Source organism: Lissotriton helveticus, chromosome 2_1, assembly GCF_964261635.1.
Source record: "Lissotriton helveticus chromosome 2_1, aLisHel1.1, whole genome shotgun sequence".
NCBI lineage: Eukaryota > Metazoa > Chordata > Amphibia > Caudata > Salamandridae > Lissotriton > Lissotriton helveticus.
The window spans coordinates 1,437,412,463-1,437,434,653 of NC_136059.1; the positions used below are offsets into that span (position 1 = coordinate 1,437,412,463).

At 48.7% G+C, this 22,191-nt stretch overlaps 1 protein-coding gene across 2 annotated transcripts in view; it reads left to right on the plus strand.

Annotated features, from left to right (window-relative positions):
• Nucleotides 1–22,191, plus strand: part of TRABD2A (TraB domain containing 2A) — a 1,184,208-nt gene that overhangs the window by 185,698 nt on the left and 976,319 nt on the right. For both annotated transcript variants that reach the window (XM_078677534.1, XM_078677533.1), the window contains exon 2: nucleotides 4,213–4,773. In XM_078677534.1, the coding sequence (XP_078533660.1) occupies nucleotides 4,213–4,773 (561 nt within the window). The remainder of the gene's footprint in view (nucleotides 1–4,212; nucleotides 4,774–22,191) is intronic.

The following is a 22,191-nucleotide window of genomic DNA, read 5'->3' on the forward strand; positions in this document are numbered from 1 at the left end:
AAAGGGCTCTCACCTGGTGCTAGGGTCTGTACCAGTTTAGAGGGTATTTAGCAACATGTATGAAGCAGATGGTCTTTGGTGGTCTTAGAACATTCCACACACTAAGGGAAGATTGTTCTAAACATGGGGAACAGACAGAAAACATGTGAATAATGGAGCGGAAGGCCTATAGCTGCTGTTATTGGTCATTTGACACTCCTTTGTTCTCAAAAGAGCTCCAAGCACTCCAATATTTTAATATCACTTTCCAAAGTAATGCCCTAGATCCTAGGATCTCCTCGCTCCGTACCTTTCATGACACGCCAATTGCACTCATGACTACTGCTCGCCTGTTATGTTATTGTTTTTGATCTATCGGTACTGACATTGTGGTGTACCCTTCCTTATTTGGGGAGTTGCCATATCCCATATTTTTCTCGACTATGATATTATTGGTTCTATTTGTCTCTGCTCTCTGATCATTTGTAAAACGTTCTAATACCCACAAGGGTGATATTAGCGCTATATAAAACTTTTTAAATAAACAGATAAAATAAAATAAAGGAACAAAAGAAAAGAAAATTGCTACCCTGATAAGACATTTTCACCAGTGCAAAGGCATTACAAGTGAGACAATTAGATTCCATGCATCATATTTGTTGAACTGTACTTCAAATCAACATAATGTGATTCAATGTACAAATCAATAAGATAATGTTTTACTGAATTATGGGAGTTGGAACGGGAATGCCCCCTTCTTGGTGTATAGTTGCATCGTCTGTCTGAGTGCATTACTGTGAGCATTTGGTATCCTGGTTTGGGGGCTTTTGTTCTCCCTTACCTAGCATGTGCATGAAAGTTTAGATCTGTCCCTCAATGAGACTCTGATCTTTGGCCTGTCCTGGACATGGAATGGCACACTAGGTTCGCCCAATATAGTGACAGAGGAGAACTGTCCCTGTCATGGGTTCACATGGATAGCATGTTGATGGCAGCTTACTGTGTTTTTAGAAACCCTAATGTGACCAGGCCTTTTTCAGGTCGAGCCTGGGCAGCGCATGTGCTGCTCTGCGAGCCATCCTGTATTGGAGTATGTACTTGAAGCCCCGCCCACTCTCCACCCATATTTGTCATTGGCTTGTTTCATTGTCCTTCGTAAATGCTGGCTTGAGATTCGTTATTAGGCTTGTTAGTCCCTCCTTGGTACTGCCTTGTTTTCGTTTGTAACCTCCCATGAGGAGTTGCCCTTTTACTTTGGTTGTTACACAGTACGTCTTCTTTTGTCTGTAAGCACTATTTTCTTTAATGAGTTTCTCTTACTGCAGGAGGGTCTCTCATGCGAAGTTGTGACCACTGGCTTGTTTCTTTAAATCAAAGCAAACTGGGGGCTCTTCAAGGGCCATGGGAGACAGAAGGGGCAACTCAGCAATGCCTTCAAGCATTTGGAATGCAATAGGTCTCGCATTTGCGAGTGTTTAAGCTATTGGCATTGTAAATGACAATGCCTTTTATTTATGTTTTAAAAACCAAAACATAAATAATAGGCATTGTCATTTATAATGCCAATAGCTAAAATTCGCTTAAATGTGAGACCTATTGCATTGCAGATGCTTGCTATCTGTGTTACAGGAGTGGCGGCTTACTAGCCTATGTAAAGTTCTCATGTACTCCTGTACTCATGTTAAGTTCCTCTGCTACGGGTGAACCCAGATCCTTTCCGGCTATCCCAAGCTCATGCATGTACTTGTATGGTGTGTCTGGTGCACAGATCGTGTCTGAATGAACCAGAGTGAAGAAGGGGTGCAGGTTCCATTTTGGAAGACTCTGGCCTGTTCATATGCCCAAGACGGATGTAAATGTATTTTCCGAGGCAATGGAAGCGTCTGGAGAGAGGAAACCCAAACACTGTTGTGGGGAAAGAGGAGGCAGACTTCCTCTGTGAAATGTTATTAGGTCATTTTGCTCCCTTGAGCTTTTGATAAGTCTACCTGAATACTGTTGCTGGATGGTAGGGGTGATGCTTGGAACTCCAATTCTTATTGTCAGGATGTGAAGGGTCCTTTAGAAAGTAGTCAGCCTTTTGTCTCTCTTCCTGATCACTGACAGGTGCATCTCTTGATAGCCAGGTGCAGAATGCTCTCTCCTTTTTGTGCCTCTGTTGTGGGTGTTCCAACCTGCAAATGTCTCTGCTGTAAGGAGCATCATTGTAGACAGGGGCTGCATATGGAAGATGGCATGAGAAGGAGACATGAAAAAAGAACTGTTGCTGAGAGGTAGGGCAGAGAATATGCATCCCCTGTCTGCGATACCTGTATAAAAGAGGGAGCCGTTGACCCGGTTGTTCCAGTTCCAAGTTCTCATTGCTGAAGAAGGGGGTGCTCCCCGGGGTGCTCTAGAGAGTACCCAGAGGACAACTGCAACCAGAACTGAGGTCTGCCTGACAGCCAGCTTCCCAGTTGTGAGAGGACATTCCCTGGAGTCCTATCTGGAATAGGAGCTGTTTGCCTGCTTGGAATCCCCAGAGAATCCTGCCTGGAAGAACGGAGAAGGAAAGAGACAACCCTGTAAGAGGAGCTGACTACTGGCGTGGGCAACAGCAGTTGACCCCGGTCTTGTGGGTCCAACTGCCAGAGACTGATGAAGGTGTCGTTGTGCTCCTAGCTCAAAGCCAGTCACTAGCGCTGAAGCAGAGAATTCGCAGCACTATCAAATGACTTGAGCGGATCACCCCATTAGCCCTTCAGTCACAGATGTGGCAGACTTGCTAATATTACCACTCACCCCGAGTGCCGGAAGTGATTTTGTTTTTGCATCCGTGGCACTTGCCTGAGTGTACTCGAGTGGTGTGCAGCACCGAAGAAGTGTTCTGTTAAAGTATGTGGCACTTGCCCAAGTGTGCCCAAATGGACTTGTATCATGACAAGCCCAGTGGCCCTTGACCAACATGTGCCGCGCAGACTTTGCTGTCTTAAGGCACTTGCTACTGAATTCTCCCGTGACTCTGCACTTGACTGAGGCTCTGTTCCAAAGTGTGCCCGAGTGTTGGAATCCTCTACTGCTGTACTAGTATGCCTTGAAGTGACTCCGCGGCTGGACGCAGACCTATGACTCGAGGAAGTCCCGCCTCAACTCAGGGGGGACCAAGACTCTGAATCGACAACTGACTCAGTCCAGTTGGAAGGAGGAATTAAGAAATAATTCCCCTCAGTCCCTTGCCACCAAAGTCTCTAGAACGCCACCAGAGCTTCCAAATGTGCGCTTTATTTACTCATAGATAAGCCTTCAGGCGGCACATGCATTACAGTAGGCCCCCGCTCTCGTACTTTATAGTAATGCTAAGGATAATAATAACTGTTTTTATAGCGCTACGTACCGCACTTTTGCAGTTTCTACGAGGTCATTGATTAGCATTTTGCAGTAATGCATACAAGTTGTGCAACGTAAAAAGATAGTGGTAAACGTTTGCATTTTCTGGTAACTTACTTGTTTTGTAAGCACACATGCGAAGCTCTTCAAGAGGTTTGAGGAGTGTTTCGCTCCATCTGACTCAGGAGCTTGGCATAAGGACACCAGTGCCTATCTCATCCGAGATTGAAGACTGTCACTGATGACCGTGATGGGGATGAACCATTCATGGGGCCTTACAGTAGGTTTGGGGTCGATTAGGCAGTGTTGGTACCAGGGGTGTGGAAGTGGGCGACGAGCAGGGATATTAGTGTGATACGTTTTCGGATGGAAAGATTATTGCAGAGACTTCCAAAAATATATTTTTTCTAGGTAAAGTCGACAGACCAGGTACTGTTATTTGGATATTTTTGTCAGTTGGCCGGTTTGAGTTTTTATCAAAAAGACCAAATGCCTGGATAGCAGAAGTGACATCACGTGACATCAATGACCACTGATGACATCACAGATTTGACCCCTTATCTTCTTCTTGGCGCCTTGTCAGGCTCATATTTGCATCTTAGGAGCAGGGGGGAGGAGGGCAATGTGTGTAAGCTACGCAAACCAAACTAAATAATAAATAAATAAATGGCTTCTAGATGTTCTTTCTCTTTCTGTCTCTCCCTTTATGTCTCCTGAGGTTATTGGCAGCAAGGCAAGTGACAAGTGTAGTCATTATTACCGTTGACTAAATCAGTTTTTTCGTACATTGTATTTACAATATTACATTTTGGTGTGATTTTTTATAACTTTCCTTTAACAAAATGCCTACTTTATTTTTTTCCGTAGCAAAGTGAATTGAACTCCTTTCTGTGGACGATAAAAAGAGACCCTCCATCTTATTTCTTTGGAACCATACACGTGCCTTACACTCGAGTCTGGGACTTTATTCCAGAAAACTCCAAGAAGGCCTTTCAGCAGAGCAATATTGTCTACTTTGAACTAGACCTGACAGATCCGTACACAATCTCCGCACTCACCAGTTGCCAGATGCTGCCACAAGGGGAGAACCTGCAGAGTGTGCTTCCTCGGGACATTTACCGTCGACTGAAGCGCCACCTTGAGTACGTCAAGCTTATGATGCCTTCATGGATGACCCCTGACCAGCTGGGAAAGGGACTCTATGCAGACTACCTGTTTAATGCCATTGCGGGCAACTGGGAGAGGAAAAGGCCTGTGTGGGTGATGCTGATGGTCAACTCCCTGACAGAAGTGGATATAAAGTCACGAGGTGTGCCAGTTCTTGACCTTTATCTTGCCCAGGAGGCAGAGCGCTTACGGAAGCGGACTGGGGCAGTGGAGAGAGTTGAAGAACAATGCCATCCTTTGAATGGGCTGAACTTCTCGCATGTAAGTGATTTTCTTGTTTGTTTACAAATACGGTACAACAATGAATAGTGACCATCTTCTTCCGGAGTCATATTAAAAAGGGCGGTTTATATAAACTGTCTAATTTTGACTGCAGATATAATAACAATATGTATGTTTGTGGGGTACAAAAACGCTTTAGATAGCATATTTTTATATACAATTATTGTATACAATATTGAGGGAATGACACTGCTACCACTACTGTGCTGCACTGAAAAATGTTATGGTGCTGAACTCGTCTTCTTTTCAAATTAGTTTGAAATTGCTCTATACTTTAAGGCATATTGAGCGTAGCGCTGATACTGCACTGCAGTTTGCAACCAACATTTGATGGAACGATATGATGTTAAGCTGGAAAATCTTTCATTGAAAGACCTGACTTCTCAAGTTCATCTCGGCTACATACATGAATATATAAGAAGACACCTCTACTTTAAAAACATTTTTTATTGCTTTTCAATTTACCTCACATAAATACAGTTATACATGTTCAAGTTATGGGTACAGTACGAGATATAATGGATTAGGCATATAGCACACAGGAATAAATAAGTGAATACCATATGCAATTATAATGTCGGTAGGCCTCCTGTGGACATACTCCTTTGTGATAAATTTGATAAAGAAGTTACTTAATACACAGCTATCTCATTCAGTTATCTATGTTAACTACCCTAATACCTCTTGATCTACGTGTCTGATGCCTGACTCAGTGTCGCTTACGCCCTCATGTTCCCCATTCTCTTTACCTATCAAATATTGTTGAAATAGGTACCAGAAGCCTTTGGGTCGGTTTTGTAGGGGTAGTAATTTGCTGGATGTCTCAGACAGAGTGTTGCAGTATATCATGTCTTTGAGCCATTCTTCTATTGTTGGGTTTGGGCCTTTAGTCCACCGCATTACCTCCTCGTTAGTCTTCCTCACCACATGACTTTACAAAGTGAGCTTCAGCTCCACACCAGAACCCTCCAAAGCAAAAAGTCAGCCTCCCATGCCTCCCATCCCTTCCCAAGATGGCCGACCCATTACCACCTGACCTCTATAAGAGGCGGGCTGGCCCAACCCATTAGCCTGTTTTTTTCGTTCTGCGCTGCAGTTCTCTCCAGAGCTTCTTTCAGGTAAGTTTGTTCCTGCTGTAGCTGGAACTGGGGCCCCTGGTTGGTGGCTCTGCTCTAGCGGGCCCTAGGGCTCTGGGACCTTCCTCCTTTCTTCCCCCGGTGTCTGGTCATGGGCAGGTTAGGCTCTGCTTTAGCGAGCCCAGGGTATACAGGAGGCCGGACGTGGAGTTATGGGGCTCTTCCTGGGGGCCTTGTTGTTTCTCTCCATTTGTCCGCGTGGGCGTGGTGTTTTGCGCTCTTGCCCGCCCCTCTCTCCCTCCCCTCCCCCTGGGTGCACTCCTTCTGTTGGTGGCGCTCTGCAGTCCCCGGTCTTCCTCTGCTTGGGGCAGCTTGGGGCTTGTATGTGTGTTGGGGGTGGGGTGCCCGGCGGACCCTTGGGCTTTCCCCGGGCGCGCCTCTGCCTCTTTCCCCCGCAAGGGGTTGCCAGCTCTACTTTGCTATACTCTGGGGTGGAGGTGGTTTTTAGAGCACGTACTGTGCTGTGACGTTCCTTAGCATTTTTGCGTGGATGTTGGGCATGGGGGTCTAGCTGGCCGTTAACCGTTCCGTGGCTGTGCCTCTTTTTTGTCTTTGGTATGTTTCCCTGCTGGTCCCGGGCTTTGCTGAGCTGCCTCGCCCCCGTGGCTCTAGGGGCGCTTACCTGCTTGCCTGGGCGGGTGCTTTCCCCGACGCTGCTTTTCTCCTGCGGATTTTCTTCTTGCTGGGCTGTCCGGGCTTCTAGGGGGCGGGGTGCCGCTTGTCTTCGCGTTTTCTCTGTCTCCCCCTCCGTGGGGCGTGGCCATAGCTGTCCTGCAGGACTGACTGATCCACCATGGTTACGTGTCTGTGGATTTGACCGGCTACACGGCTCTGAGGGTTCTCTGAACTGTCTCAGGGGTAGGGACTGGTAACTTTTGAAGTTTTATGCCGCAGCCGGTCACGCTGTCAGTGTCCGTCTGTCTCCCCCGCCCTCCTGCGGTTCTTGAGGTCTGTCTCCCTGGGATCTGTGAGCTGTGTTTTTCCTTTTTTACACTTTTGTCTTGGACCAACGCGGCATGGTTCTTTGTATTTTTTTACAGTCTTCGGGCTTCTTGATTGTTGGGCAGGCTTTTAGACTGGGATTCCTGGTTCCTGGGTCTGTTCCACGATCCTCTGTTTTTCTGGTATGCTTCACGTTGTGTCTGTGGCATTTGTGTCCTTTTTGTTACGGGCTCACGGTACTTTACTGTGGCGCTTGTACTGTGCCTTGCAGGGGTTGTGGGTTCGGGACGCACCTGGTAGTGCTGTGTTTTTTTCATTCACACTTTCTCTATATGTGGTGTTTATGCTCCTGGGGGTCTTCTTCTCTTTTCTCGGAGCTGGTGCTGGGTTCCTGTTGGGTCCCTGCTACCTCTCTGCTGCACTGGTGGGGGCACCCTCCTCTTTCCCCCCTAACCCCCCCCCTTTTTGCTGGCGTCTGTCCGACGGTCCATGCTGTACACTGTTCCGGTTGCTCCGTCCATGTTGCCCCTGCCAGTGGGTTCCTGTGGTCCTCCCTCGTCTCCCACGTGTGCTTTCCTGGTTTCGCGTGGTGGTTTGCTTTCCTGTTTGGGGGGCGCTGTTGGTTGGTGTGGCCTTAGGGGTTTCCGGGGGCTGTGGGCGCCTGCTTGTCTGTTGGGGCGGTCCTCGTTTTTTGCTCCTGTTGTTACAGTCTGGTTTTTCTTCCATGGGCCTTGGCGGTGGTTTCTCCTCCTCCTCCTGCTCTGTTGCTCGACGGGCGTCCCCTGCTCCCTGCTGGGGGCGCCCTCTTCCTCCTGTGTGGTTCACATTGTCAGCGGGTGCCCGTGGTGCGTGTTCGCTTCTGTTGCCTCCTGAGGCTCTGGCGTTGCCAGTTTGCCAGTGGTGTGCGATGTGGTATTCCCCACACACTCCCGTGCGCGTGTTTTGGCTGGTGTTCCCTGGTGGTGTTTTTTTTACTGTTCCTCGCTGGATTGGCATGGTGGGCATTTGTGTGAGGTGGCTTGGACCCAGTTCTCTTGTGCTGGGGTGATTGCATGACGTTGTTCTGCTTTCTGTCCATCTTCTATGCTCTCCTTGACACTGGTTTCCGGCGTTCCTGGCTTATTGGGTCTGGTTCCTTGCTGCGGAGCTGTTCTCTGCGGGGGCTCGGGCTGTGTGCCTGGCCCCTCACTGGGTTCTTCCCTCGGTCCTGCGGGCTCTGCAGGGTCTTCCCTTTTGGGCCTCTTCGGTAGGTGGATCCGTGGTTCCTCGCCTTCGAGGTGGTTTTACTTGGTCGCCATGGTCTTGGCTGGCCGCATGGGCGTGCTGGAGTCCTTCCTTTGGTCTCCTCCCTTCTTGTGATTGTTCTCCTGCCTTGGGTGGCTGTCCCCTTTCGTCTGGGTTAGTGTGGCCCTCTGGCTATTCTTGTCTGGGTTTTCCACCCTGGTGGTGTCCAGCAGGTCCCTGTGCCCTGTGGGGAGGCCCTGCTCCAGGGGCTCTCTCTCTGGTTCCCCCTGCCTTCTGGCCCTCGCTCTTTCCCTTTGGGTTCACGGCTCTGCTCTTGCGGGCTCCTGGTGCATGCGAGCTCTTGGGAGTTCTACCCTGCGCCCCCTCCTTTTTTCTGCTTTTTGCCCTGCTCTAGCGGGCTTTCTTGTTTGGGCCCTGCGGTCACCGGGTGGGACGGCTGGCGGGCTCTGGGGGGGTGTGCTTTCATGTCCTGTGTGGCTGCGGGCTTCCTTTTATGGTCCGCTTCTTCTCTGGGTGGGCGTTTGTTGTCTCTTAGGCCTTGTGGATCTGGCCTCTGACTCTTCTCTCTGGGTTCCCTCTGGTTCCTTTTGCTTCTGCCCCTGTTTGCTGCCGGATCTGGTGGTTTTGTTTCCTCCTCCCCTCCGTTTTTTGGTTTTGGGGTGGTTAGGCTCTCTCGCTGTTGGTGGTCCACCGTCCGTGGGGATGTGGGCTTCGGTCGCCCTGTGTCTCCTGCTGCTGTGGCCTTTTCGTTGGGTCTCTGTGGTGGGGTTGCCCTCTGTTCTTCGGTTCCTGTGGTGCCCCGGTGGCTCATGGTCTGTTTGGGTTTTTGCTCCCCTCTCGCTTTCGGCTGTCCTTTGGGCGGTCTTGGCGTGTTTGGTCCTGCTGGCTGCTTTCTGTTCATGGGCCTGTTTGCGGTTGCTTTTTGGCTCCGTGTGGGCTGGTACCGTGCCTTCTTTGTTCTTTGGTTGGGGCACGTTTTCTGTGGGCGCTTCGTGTCTTTTGGGGTCTGGTTTTTTCGACCCTCATGGTGTTTTTCTGTCCCGAGCTGGTCTTCCTGCTCGTGCTTGCCTCTCTCTGGGGTGGTTCTTCCACTCGCTGACCTGTTGGTTTTTGCCCTCTTCCGTGGGGGTCCCTTCCTGGTCTGTTGGTTTCTTGTGAGTTTCCATGAAGCCGCTTGGCTTTGGTATATGCTCACTTTGTAAAGTCATGTGGCGAGGAAAACTAACGAGGAGGTAATGCCCCGGTTACTTTTTTTTTTTGAGGTTCAACACTGCTTTATTACATAATATAGACCAAGGTACACAGCTGTTAGTGCCCACAACCCGGAGGCCGGCAGCGTAGTATACAGGTATAAACACAGCCCTGAAGTCGGCATCCCTGGGGCCCGACGGCGATGTATAAGCAGATAGGAGAAGAATAAGGCCATTCGGCGTCGTAGGGTATTTAGAGGATGTGCTGCAGCAGAACAGTAGTTTTCATTTCAACTCATAGTGAAATAACAACATTTACAAACAAAAAAAAAAAAATTCCCAACATGGAAGAACCTAAGAGGCAGTTCTATCGTCCTTGAAAGGTAAGAGAAGACATAATAATCGGCTAAGTGGTGAGGTAGTACAGGTAACCGATGCAATGTACAGTCTAGTGTTAAGAGAGCCGTGGTTTGTTAGGGTCCCTAGTGAGTCCGGAGACTATGACCGGATCCCCGTGTCATATGTAGCGTGTCGAGATGTAGGATGTGTCTACAGGCATGTGAGTTGATTATTCTAGTCAATATGCATTATAAGGGGCATGTTCTGTGCTAATAGCTATGACATGGGAGTGTTGCAGTTAGAGTGCAAGGCTATTGCTGGTTCGGCCCGTGTGGTCTCAAGAAGGAACAGTGTCCCCCTCTGGTGCGTCGTCTGCAGCCGATCTTTGGAGCATGTAGCATACTAGGGGGCCCCATACGTCTCTGGGTTTACAGGATGTAGGTAATAATTCAGCAAACGTGTTGTATTGGTCTTGACAATAAGTCAGGTCTGCCAGTCAGGTCTTGAATTTAGGCGCTCTGCCTCGGCCCCACCGACAGGCTACCTAGCGTTTAGCCAACAGCAACGCGATGTCGACAAACTTCCGGTAAGAGCTAGGGATCTGTTGCGTGTATCCAAGTATCGTCACCAAGGGGTCTACAGGCACCGTGGCGCCCGTCATATTTGTAAGGGCATCCGCTACCTGCTGCCAATATTGCACCACTTGCGGGCATTCCCACGCCAAATGTAGGATATCTGCATGACTGGCATTGCATCGCATGCAGCGGTCGCTATCCGCCAATCCAAATCTGAATTTGCGCACCGGTGTATAGTAAATTCGTTGTAGATATTTATAATGTATAATTTGGAATCTGCTGCTGGCAGATAGGCGAGAGGTGAGCGCGCTGCAATAGTGCCACTGTTCATCAGTAATGTCTGCAGCCAAGTCAGTCGCCCAGCTCTCCCGGGCATTGGAGTCCCGTGTCAGCGCTGCGTTCCTGAGCCGACTGTAGAGGCCAGACACCAAGTGCTTCCCATCTCGAGAGTTCAGTAGAAAGTGGAGCGGGGGGAGTATCTCAGGTTCGTCAGGAAATTTGGGGAGAATGTCCCGCATCCCTGCGCGTAGCCGCACGTAATAAAAGAGATCTAGTGGGGTGTAGACATATGATCGGAAGAAAAGGTCCAACGTTTTAAATTGCCCATTGACAAATAGGTCGCCCCAACAGGAGATACGTAGTGTAGTGCACAGCACACGGAATCCCTGCTCCTGTAGTAACGTGAGCTCCGGATGATAGGTAAGCGGTAATTTCGGCGAATAAGGTAGCTGGCATACTAAGCTTCTGGCAATTCGCCGCCACGCATCCATCGTGCATGAAACAGATGTATGCGGCGTGGTTATGGATGATTCCGGGCAAAGGAGCAACCCTGACAACGGGAGGGGCCGCACTATCCAGTCCTCCACCGCTATATGCGGCATGTAAGGAGTGGGAGCCATCCTTTGGTAGGCAAAGTGTGCCTGAGCGCACTGGTAGTATTTCTCGAAGTCCGGTATATCGAAACCTCCCTTGTCATAGGGTAAGGTCAGTGTAGCCCATTGAAGCCGTGATTGCTTGCCTCCCCAAAAAAGTCTGCGCAGTTCAGTCCTTAGCGTCTTAAAAAAAAAGCGCCGGGGAAATAGGGTATGTTGATAAAGAGGTAGAGGAATCGGGGAAGGATAACCATTTTAATTAGGGACGGCCTGCCTGCCATAGACAGCGGCAGGGTGAGCCAGCGGTCTACAGTGGCAGTTAGGTTCGTGATAGCAACACCGTAATTGGCTCGTAGCGTCTCCTCCCTGTCTCGGGAAATACGTATCCCCAGGTAACGGAGATCCGTCCGGCACCATTCTAGTGGATAGTCCAGAGGGAAATCGCTCACTGCCTTAGTAAGGGGAAAAAATTGGGACTTGGACCAGTTAATGTGTACTCCGGACATGTTCCCAAATACGATGAACTCTCTGAGCAAAGGATTGAGGTTTATCTCAGGGTGCTTGACATATAGCGTGATGTCATCCGCGTAGAGGGACACATCAATTTGTCGCTGTAGGCATTGGACCGCGCCGTCCCGATGAAGTTGACGTAAACGGCAGGCCAGTGGTTCCACAGCTATGGCAAATAATAAGGGCGAGAGCGGGCAACCCTGGCGTGTGCCTCTAGTAATGTCAATGGACTGCGATAGGCGGCCATTGATCAGCACTCGCGCCGTAGGTCGGGTGTAGAGTAGGCGTATCCAGGACATGAACAAGGGTGGGAATCCCATGCGCGTCAGGACCGAGAACAAATAGGGCCATTCAACTGAGTCAAACGCCTTGGTCGCGTCAAGGAAGATTGCTGCGACAGGCATGTCGGGATGTACGGTTCTTAGAAGGGAAAACAGGGTGCGGAGGTTGTGCGATGTGGAGCGGCCTGCAACAAATCCAGACTGATCAGGTAGGACAATTCTGGTCATTAACAGCGATAGTCGAGTGGCCAGGACTTTAGCTAGTATCTTCACATCGCAGTTTAGGAGGGAAAGTGGGCGATATGAATTGCAGGAGCTGGGATCCTTATCAGGCTTCAACAGGGACGTGATGACGACCTCACGCATAGAGCAGGGCAGGACCCCTTCGTCGAGGGATTCTGTGTAAACCTCACGCAGAACGGGGGCCATGATGTCAATGTATGCTTTATAAAATTCGGCAGGAACGCCATCTAAGCCAGGAGCTTTACCGTTCTGGAGAGACATGATGGCATCCCGGATCTCATCGAGCTCGAAAGGCGCAGCTAGAAAGGCCCTGTCACCATCGCTAAGCCAACATAATGCTACATCCTTCAGGTAGTCAGTATAAGATGGTGTGTTCCCCACAGTAGAGGTGTATAATGAGAGGTAATGTGTCGTGAAGGTAGTGAGTATGTCGTCCGAGTTTCTGAGTGTGGTGCCATTCGTGTCTGTGAGTTCAAATATGATATTGCGATCTCGTGTTGGTTGAGTAAGTGCAGCCAATACCCTCCCAGGCCTGTCTCCCTCACAGTATTTTCGGGCCTGCCAGTATTTGCCACGGAATTTAGTCTCTCTGGTAGCCTCCTCTTCAAATTTGGACAGTGTTTCCCTAAAGGTAGCATGTAATACCGGGTTAGGGTCATCCACCATGCGGCGTTCTAGTATGCCCAGCTCATTCTCCAGTGTGCTAATAGTGCGACGGATATCTCGTAAGACCCCACTGCTCTTGGATATACAATAGCCCCTTATAGTGACTTTGAACGCTTCCCAAATATGCTCCACAGAGTCTACAGATCCTTTATTTCTGGGGAAAAAAGCAGCTATCTCCTCTCCCAATTCGGTCTGAAATAGAACATCCAACAAAATTTCTGGGCGGAGTCTCCAATGAGGACGTTGGTCATCCCACCCAGGAACCCGAAAGCGAAGGACTACGGGGCTGTGGTCAGAGTACGTCCTAGGCAGGTGAGACACCCCCTCCAGCTCCGCGGCAACCCCCCTGGAAATCAGAAAAAAGTCCAAACGTGCCCATGTCCCCGTGTGTGAGGTGAAATGTGTGCCCTCTCTCCCCACTGGGTGTACGTGCCTCCGGGCATCCAGAAGGACCCCCTCATCAATCACCCCCTCCAGCGCCTCCCGAGCTTTAGGTTTGTAGGAGCACACCCCATCAGCTCTGTCTAAGTGTGGCACAAGTGCCAGATTGAAATCACCTCCCCAAATGATGTGCCGGGATCCCGCAGTCAGAATCTTGCCCCACAGAGCTGTAAAAAAAGCAGGTGTATCTATATTCGGTGCATAAACCACCACAAATGTGTAAGTGTCTCGGCCCAATCTGCCCCATAAGAGTGCATATCGTCCCTCCTTATCAGCAAGTTCTCCATACTTGTGAAATGGTACGGTTCGGGCCACAAGGATAGCTACCCCCCTCGCATATGTGGAGTAAGAAGAAAAAACCCGGTTTCCAGCCCACCTACTAGCAAAGGTGGCCCCATCTCGCAGCGGCAAATGAGTCTCCTGCAACAGAACCACCTGAGCGTGGTGCCTATCGAGACTGGCAAGAACATTTCGACATTTTCTAGCATCGTTCAGCCCCCGGATATTCCAGGACAAACAATTTAAATTTGCATTAGCAGTAGGTAGGGACATTTCGCATTTCAAAGCAATAGTAGTAGTAACAACCAAAGCATAAAGCCAGGGTCTGCAGCGGCTCTCCGCCATTGACTGTTCGTAAGGACCATGCAGAACCTCGTACAACTCGCCTACAACATTCAAGGAAGTAAAGCCTCAACAAAAAACAGTCCAACCCCCCTCCCACCCCAGCATACCAATCATGCCAGTAGCCAATGAGTCCCACCCATCTTTTCCCACCCCTCCCTACCACCCCTAACCCGTGGAGTAACCAAACAATTAGTAACAGCTTAAAGGGGAGTACCCTGGGGGGGGTAAAACATAGAGTGCGCACAGCCAACTCTCGGCTCCCGGCTCCAGTTCGTACCGCCCTTGGTGGAGCCTAGAGCGGAGAGAGTGGGCCTTGGCGTACATTACCACAGGTGTGCAGTTGCCATGCTACGTTGGTGACCGTGTCCAGTGCAGGCGCCACAGTCCACATGTTAAGTGAATGTCCAACCAATTAGAGTGAACGGCCTACCGGGCCACCGGGGACAACTGTCATTCGCCCTGTTCTGGTGGCAGATCATCACGTTCTAGCTCTTCTGCAACATTCCGGTTCTCTTGTCGCTCCCTGCGGAGTGTTTTCAGGAAGTCTTCCACCTTTTGCGGGTTGGTGAAGAATCTTTGCCGTCCCTGAAGAGTGATGCGTAGTTTCGCCGGGTATAAGAGAGCATAGTCCACTTGGGCTTCACGCAGTTTTTTCTTCACGTGCAGGAATTTGCGTCGCTCCTCTTGCACCAACGGTGTAAAGTCCGGATAGATGGAAAAAGCAATTCCATTGTACTGCAAGTTACGTTGAGTTCGGGCTGCTCTCAGTGCTGTATCGCGGTCGCGATAATTTAGTAGTCTGGCAATAATAGGCCGAGGCGGCAGTCCCGGCTTGGGTACAGGCGCAAGAGAACGATGCGCCCGTTCTACGATGAACTGGGCAGAGAAAGCACATTCACCGATGGTCTCCTTAAGCAATTTCTCAATGAAAAGTTCCATCCTGCCCGTGTTGGTAGATTCCGGCACATTTGTGACGCGTATATTGTTGCGACGGCTACGGGCCTCTAAGTCTTCATTCTTCGCCGCTATAATCCGGAGTAAATTGTCCATTCGCGCTAATTGCGTCGTATGCGATGCGGCAGTATCCTCGGCACTAGATATTCGCTGTTCTGCAGTCGTGAGCCTCTCCTCATGCCGATCCACCTTGTGGACCAAGGCGTCTAAACGAGCAGTGACCCCATCGACTTTTTCAACCACTGTCGTGAATCCCTGCCTCATTTCCTGAAATAGGGCTCGGAAATCCAGGTCCGTAGGGGGGGGTGGAGCGGTCGCCGGAGGCGTCCCACTGGGTCCAGGGTCGTTAGGCACCAATTTCGTACCCTTTTTGGCGCCGTCAAAGCTCAGCTTCGCCTGACGTCCATCGGGGCGCCCCATGACCGCGAAGGGGGATAGGCCGCAGATACCACGCGCCCAAGCGGTCTGGCGATTCTTCGGAGGCCGCAGGCGGGTCGCCAGGCAGCGAGGGTCACGGTCAGCCGCGGCAATCACCGGCAAGGCAGCCGTCGGCAGGGCCGCGCGCTGCAGTGTCTAGTAGAAGTAGGGCGCCCGACTTGCGTCGCCCCCGCGAGCCCAAGGACGCCCGTGCTAGGAAGAAACAGTGAGGCCCTGCAGTCTGGCTGACAACACAGTAGTCCTGAATTCGTGGTGCAGGCAAAGTAATATCCAGGTTACAGCACTTTTACTGGAATATCAGGCATTGTCTGATGGGGGTATCGTGTGGCAAATGTGCTAGCATAAAAATCTCTACACCCTCCAATGCGTTGGGCCCATAGGAGCTATGGCGTCCTCCAGCGTGGAACTTCTCCTCTGTACAGGGCCTTAGGTGCGTATAGCTCAGCCGCAGCACCGTGTCAACCCCAGCAGGACGATGGGTCGGGATCTTCCCCAGGCTGACTCCGGCCCCCACTTCACCCCCCTTCCTGCCGGGTGAATCACGGAGGTCTCACCTCCTGTCCGGTTGCAGAGGGCCGTCGTCAGCAGGGGGGTCGGCGCCAGTATCGGACCGTCCGCAGCTCCTTTCCGAACAAAACTGCAGCGCGGGGCTTCCTCCGCGAGTTCAGGCAGTCTTCCGGCAGTGCGGCCTAGTCCCTCGCGGCCGACCGCGGCCTTGCGTAAATCGCCGCCCCCCGCGCTCCTCTTCCGGAGATGTTAGTGCAGGTCTCGGCCGTCACAGCGGTCATCAGATCTTCGGCCCTGGAGTCGGTAGCAGTCCCAAAGTTTGAGCGGAGGTAGAGGGATATAGCCTGCTGGCAGCGACGGGTTCACTTGGCGGGTCTGCACCCCGTAACGTAGGATTAAAAGGAGGATTATTGACCAAGGCACGGGAGCCACTGAATCAAGCGGCCATTCCGCTCGTGCGCCCTCTAGCGCCCCCATGCCCCGGTTACTTAGTGGTAATCTTCATTACTCCGAGTATAGTCTTCCTCGCCACATGTGTTCCCATCCCTCCCTCCCTGTCTGGCTATCAGCTTCATGTTTGTGCTTGGTAGTTTCAAGCTGATGGGTTGGGCCGGCCCGCCTCTTATAGAGGTCAGGTGGTAATGGGTCGGCCATCTTGGGAAGGGATGGGAGGCATGGGAGGCTGATTTTTTGCTTTGAAGGGTTCTGGTGTGGAGCTGAAGCTCACTTTGTAAAGTCATGTGGCGAGGAAGACTATACTCGGAGTAATGAAGATTACCGGTAAGTAACCGGGGCATTGCCACTCGTCTCTTGACTAGAAGCAGACTAGTTACCACCAGGAGCCGTGCACTCTTACCAATTCTTCTATCATATCCCAGTAATGCGAGGAAGGGGTCAGGGATAAGTGAGAGGCCAGTGATGTCATTAAGAGTATGAAATACTTTCTCCCAGAACTCTGAGATTTTGGGGCAGTGCCAGGCAACATGCAGAAACCTGGCTTTCGGCTTTGAGCAGCGATAGCAGGTCGCTGATTCTCTTATGCCATATCTATATAGCCTGTCTGGTGCATAGTACACCCTATTTATATATTTAAAGTCAATAAGGTGGTGTCTGCCATTTAGTGAGATTTGTCTTGTCATCTAGCAGCAGTAGCTTCAACTGTCATCATTTATGGTACAAGTTTTTGCCAATCTTTTCCCACTTAAAAAATTATGATCTTCTGTTTGTTTGTTTTTGCGTAAAGCTGTAGATTTTAACAATCAATTTAGATGGGGTGTGAGAGTGGATAATGTGAGTAAGTGCTAACACCTCTGCCGGCTCTTGCAGATCTTCGACTAATAGCTCTTGTAGCGCATGTCGGACTCTAAAATACTGATATTAGTCAATTTTCGAATGTGCATGCCCCTCCGCTTATATATCTTCGCATTTGCGCAGCACCCCTTCTCGGAACAAGTCCCCCACTTCCGTGATGCCTTCCCTCTGTAGAGCCTGGTGCACCACTCTCGGGGGATCAGAGAGGAGTACATGAGCGCACCCGCTTGTCTATCCAATAGATTTCGCCAGGCATGTATAGCAGAATTGAGGGAATCGAAGGTGCGGCGTTTTCTTTTCTGTGTTTTAAATAATACTTGTGGTAATGTGGTCGGGTGCCTCTACTTTGTATTGCAGACTCATTTCTGTATTCATGTCTGGGGATGGGATTTTGAAAAAAACGGGAAACATGCCTTTGAGCAATGTAGGCTCAGGTGGTTTAAATAAAAAGCACTCTGGTGCGTGCAGAACGCACACTAGACAAGGATGTCTTGGTCTGCCAGAATGACTCCACTATTGTGAAGCCAGATAGATACGTTACGTGATTGAGTGGCTTTCGGGAGAAAATGACAAGATTTGATACATAAGTGATCACAATCTAAAGGCCCGCCTATTGGGGAAAGTTCCTTTGGGTTCAGAAGAGGCAAATGTGCTAGAATGTATATACGTCCCATATAGCCAGGGTAACATTAGACACCTGAGACCTCTTAGTCTGCTACCAAGGCCTCACTACATACCTATTTTCCATGACCCCTCTTTTGGGGAATGCAGGCTTCCCCCTGGGACTGGACAAAACTGTCTACCAGATATGGAGAGCACAGGGTTGCTTCCTAACGTCTTTCAGAATAAACCCCCAGATGCATCAAGCATCCATTTTGCGATTCCTTATTAGCGAAAAATAAGGAATCGCTAATAAGGAATAGCAAAAGGCTATGCAAGAAGAAATCACTTAAAAAATACCGATTTCTTAAAATTCCTTAATTGCGAGTCGCAAATTGCGAGTCGCAATTAAGGAATACCTCTCCATTCATTCCTATGGGGCTAGAGGCCCATAGGAATGAATGGGAAGACATTCTCAATTTGTGAATCGCAATTAGCGAATTGCAAATTGAGAATGCAATTTCAAAGGTGCAGGGGTGTCCAAAGGACACCCTGTTGCACCCCTGAAATTGATCTGTGCACATATGTTGCGCAAACACATGCCCTTAGGGCATGTGTGTGCGAACATGAAACTTTGAAAAATGCACTTTAGTGCATTTTTCAAAGTTTTTGCAAATTACCATGAAGTTCAACTTCATGGTAATTTGCGAGCCCTATTAGCGAAATCGCTATTTTTTAAACTTTAATGCATTGCATTTAAGGAACCTCAATTTGAGATTCTTTAAATGCAAGAAATCGCAATTTTGCGATTTCTTATTTTGCGATTTTTGCATTTGGGATGATGCATCCCAAATGCAAAAATACCGGTCGCAAAGGGGCAGATTCTGAGAATCTGCCCCTTTGCGAGCAGATTTTACCTTCATGAATCTATGCCTAGGTAACCTGCTCTTTTGATAACACAACAACTACATACCAACTCCCTGAGGAAAAGACATTCCATTACATGCAGCTCAGACACTGAGTTACCCAACCATGCCCACAAGAGGGACCCACATGGCCACATACAAACTATGAAAGATTTATTCAAACTCTGACTACACTACAACACTTGGGTTCAAGAATCTATGGAAAATTTAATGCACGCTCTCCACAGTTACGTTTTGCCTACCCAAAGCAAAGAGAGACGGACCTTAATATCACTCCAGACCATACGTATTGGGCTGCCATTTCAGTGGCGCCTGGTACCCTAAATATTTGGTGGGGCAAACACTGACCAGCAATTCCCGGGTGCAGGCCGAGGTGGGAGCAAGGTGTTCGAGAGTTTCATTCGCCAATGACATGTTAATTACACTGCCTAGAAACGAAAGAACTGCAACATGAAGCACAATCGGCCACATGCATCAATGTTGCAGTTTGCGAATCCTTAATTGCGAAAATTAAGGAATCGCAATTAAGGATTCGCAAACGGCAATGCATGAATAATTCGCTTTTTTTTAGCGATTCAGTAATTTTCCTTAATTGCGATTCTCTAATTGAGAATCGCAATTAAGGAATTTCTACACATTCATTCCTATGGGCCTAGAGGCCCATAGGAATGATTGGGAGGGCATTCTCAATTTGCAATTCATCATTGTGAATTCGCAAATTGAGAATGCAATTTCAAGGGTGCAGGGGTGTCCAAAAGACACCCTGTTGCACCCCTGAAATTTCTTTTGGATACATCTTACACACACACATGCCCCAAGGGCACGTGTGTGTGTAACATGTAACAAAGAAAAATGCATTTAAAAGCATTTTTCTAGATTTTTCGCAAATTACCATGAAGGTCTACTTCACGGTAATTTGCATTTCTAATTTCAAAATTCGAAATTTATAAAAGTATAATGAATTGCATTTAAGGAATCTCAAATTGAGATTCCTTAAATGCATTCGCAATTTAAGAAATCGCAATTGTGCAATTTCTTAAATTGCGAATTTCTGAAAAGGGTTGGTGCATCCCAAATCAGGAAATTGCATTCGCAAACGGCCGAAAAATGTGATTCACACCGTTTGCGAATGCAATTTACCTTGATGCATGTGGGCGAATATCTCTCCCTTTCTCTCCATATATATGTATATAAAGACATGTTTCAACAGAGGAAGAATCGTAACAGACCACCCCCTCTGTTTATTTGTGCTCAGTGTCCAGGAAGTCCTACTAATATTGGACATTCCTAGTAAAATATATTCTCCTGGACAGTAGGTTGAGTAATGCAATATGTAGTATTTTATTTGTAGCTCCATGCTTTGTTCTTCCAAATGCTATCGCACTTCGTCATGGCGCACAGATTTCTGCAGGAACACGTTTGAGGTTGAGTTATGGGTTTTAAAGTACCTATATCTAATGTCGATCTGGAGAAAACGCGCCAAAATAACAATGAAGCCCATGGCGTTGATGGTAGTGGGAGGGCCGGAGTTAGACTGGATGTTTACTTTGCTGGCAGAGGGGACTGCGGGTACACGGAAATCTCACGTTTCCCAGGTCCACGAGTGATTAGCGAATCCAGTACACGTTTTTGTATTTATCCTGTTTACCTCATAAAAACGGGATTTCAAGTTGTATATTGCACAGTAAAAACATTGGTCTACATTACACACAAATGTGTGGATAGGGAGAAACTTGAGAGCTTTGTGGGGGTTGCTGCCGCTGTGGAGCCCGAGGGGCTGGGGACCGCAGGTTCTCAGAGCTCTAGTAGTATGCTGGAGCCGTAGGAAAAGAGGCGACCAGGGGTTACTGCTGGGGGATGAGCTGTCTTCAGGTATCCTTAGCTCTGGTGGCACATGCTGCTCTAGTGCCAGAAGGTTGAAATTTTGAAATGCTGGCAGTGTGCCCGGTCACTCCCCCTGAATTGCCTATTCAGCTTCTGCAGACCTTTCCACATTTAAGGGATATAAGTCAATTTTTGTGGTAACACTATTAATGTTAATGTTATGTTAATGATGTTTTATAAAGAGCTCGTTCACCGGTTGGTTTCTTGGCGCTGAATCTAGAAAAGTGCAGGAGAATTAAGCAGATCAATTGTAAGCCTGCCTGTGCAGTCAGGGTTTAATCAATTTCCTGAATTTCAATAGATCAGTACTGGACCTGATTTCCAGAGGGATAGAATTCCATAACCTAGGGGCCAGAGTTGCAAACCTGGCTCCCCCTTGTCGCTTTAACTTAAAGATAGGTGTTGACAGTAGCTGGAGATGGGCCAAGCAAAGATTCCGTGGGGGAGACTACCTGGAAAAAATGAGCCTGTCTATGAATATGGGACCCTGACCGTGCTGTGACTTGAATATCAGCAGCCGATCTTAAATGCACAGCGTTGAGGCATGGGGAGCCAGTGCAATTCCCTCAACAGGGGGAGGCATGATGCCACCTGGATTGTCGATAGATCAGTCTTATTGCCTGGTTTTGGACTATCTGCAGCCGTTTTGTAGTGTAGTTCCTATATTCCCAATAGGCTCTGCGCATTGGAATAACATAAACGATAGTTTAGACGTAGGACTTAGGTCGACTAGGTCTCTATTGAATATGTTAGACTTAATTATGAATGCCAGCTAGCTCAGAGGTCACTAGAAACTTTCTCGAGTACACAAGAAGGCATTAGTTTCTGACAACCGCATAAACATGACAACTTTGCTCCCCCCAGAATAAGGAGTATACCTCCAGAGTCGCGGAAACAATAGATAACTATTTTACTCAGTCAATCGTGCATGCTTAGTTTCACCAGAAGTGCAGTGAAACAGAGAGACGGGCGTTTTCAATATAAGGTTATTTATTGAACAGTCTTCTTTCTCATGCAAGAGAAGTGAGTTGTAACAATTGCAATACTTGTCATAAAGTAAAGTGCGTACAGTAAAATGAGTATTATGAAATAATACTGTAAAAGCATGCTATGGTTTCTAAGCCATACGGTGTTTAAAATGGATAAAATATATACATTGATTAAATCATGACTAAAAATACTCAACTGGTGCTTCTAAGATACGCCTACCCCGGTGTACCTAACCTAAGCCTAGTACATGGGAAGGAGTAAGTGAGCTGTAGTTTGAGTTAAGATAGTTTCTGCCAAGAATCTAAATCAAGAATTCTCTAAGGGTCTAATCAGCTCCGTACCTTGGTTATAGAATGAAGGAGGTCTTGTATCTCTCCCTCAGGACTCGATCGCCCAGCAACCCGCAAGGGTGACAGGGAAACACTGTAGCTGGATTTCTCGACAGGAGAAAAGACAGCGTCTCTCTCAGTGCGTCAGCGGGAGGGTCGGCTTCCTTCGGCACTTGCTACAGCAGGGCGTCGGGCAAGTAGATAGTCGATCTGCTCCAAACCACCGTGTGTTTTGGTAGGGCAGATGCTGGTATATTTATACCTGGAAGGTGCCGAGTTTGACGTAAGGTTGGACATAAGACGTCACTAAGAACTCGCAGTTCTTGTAGGACTCCGAGAGTTCTAGGACAAATCAATACAGAAGCAGGGGGATTTCCCGGGCTGCTGGAGGCTT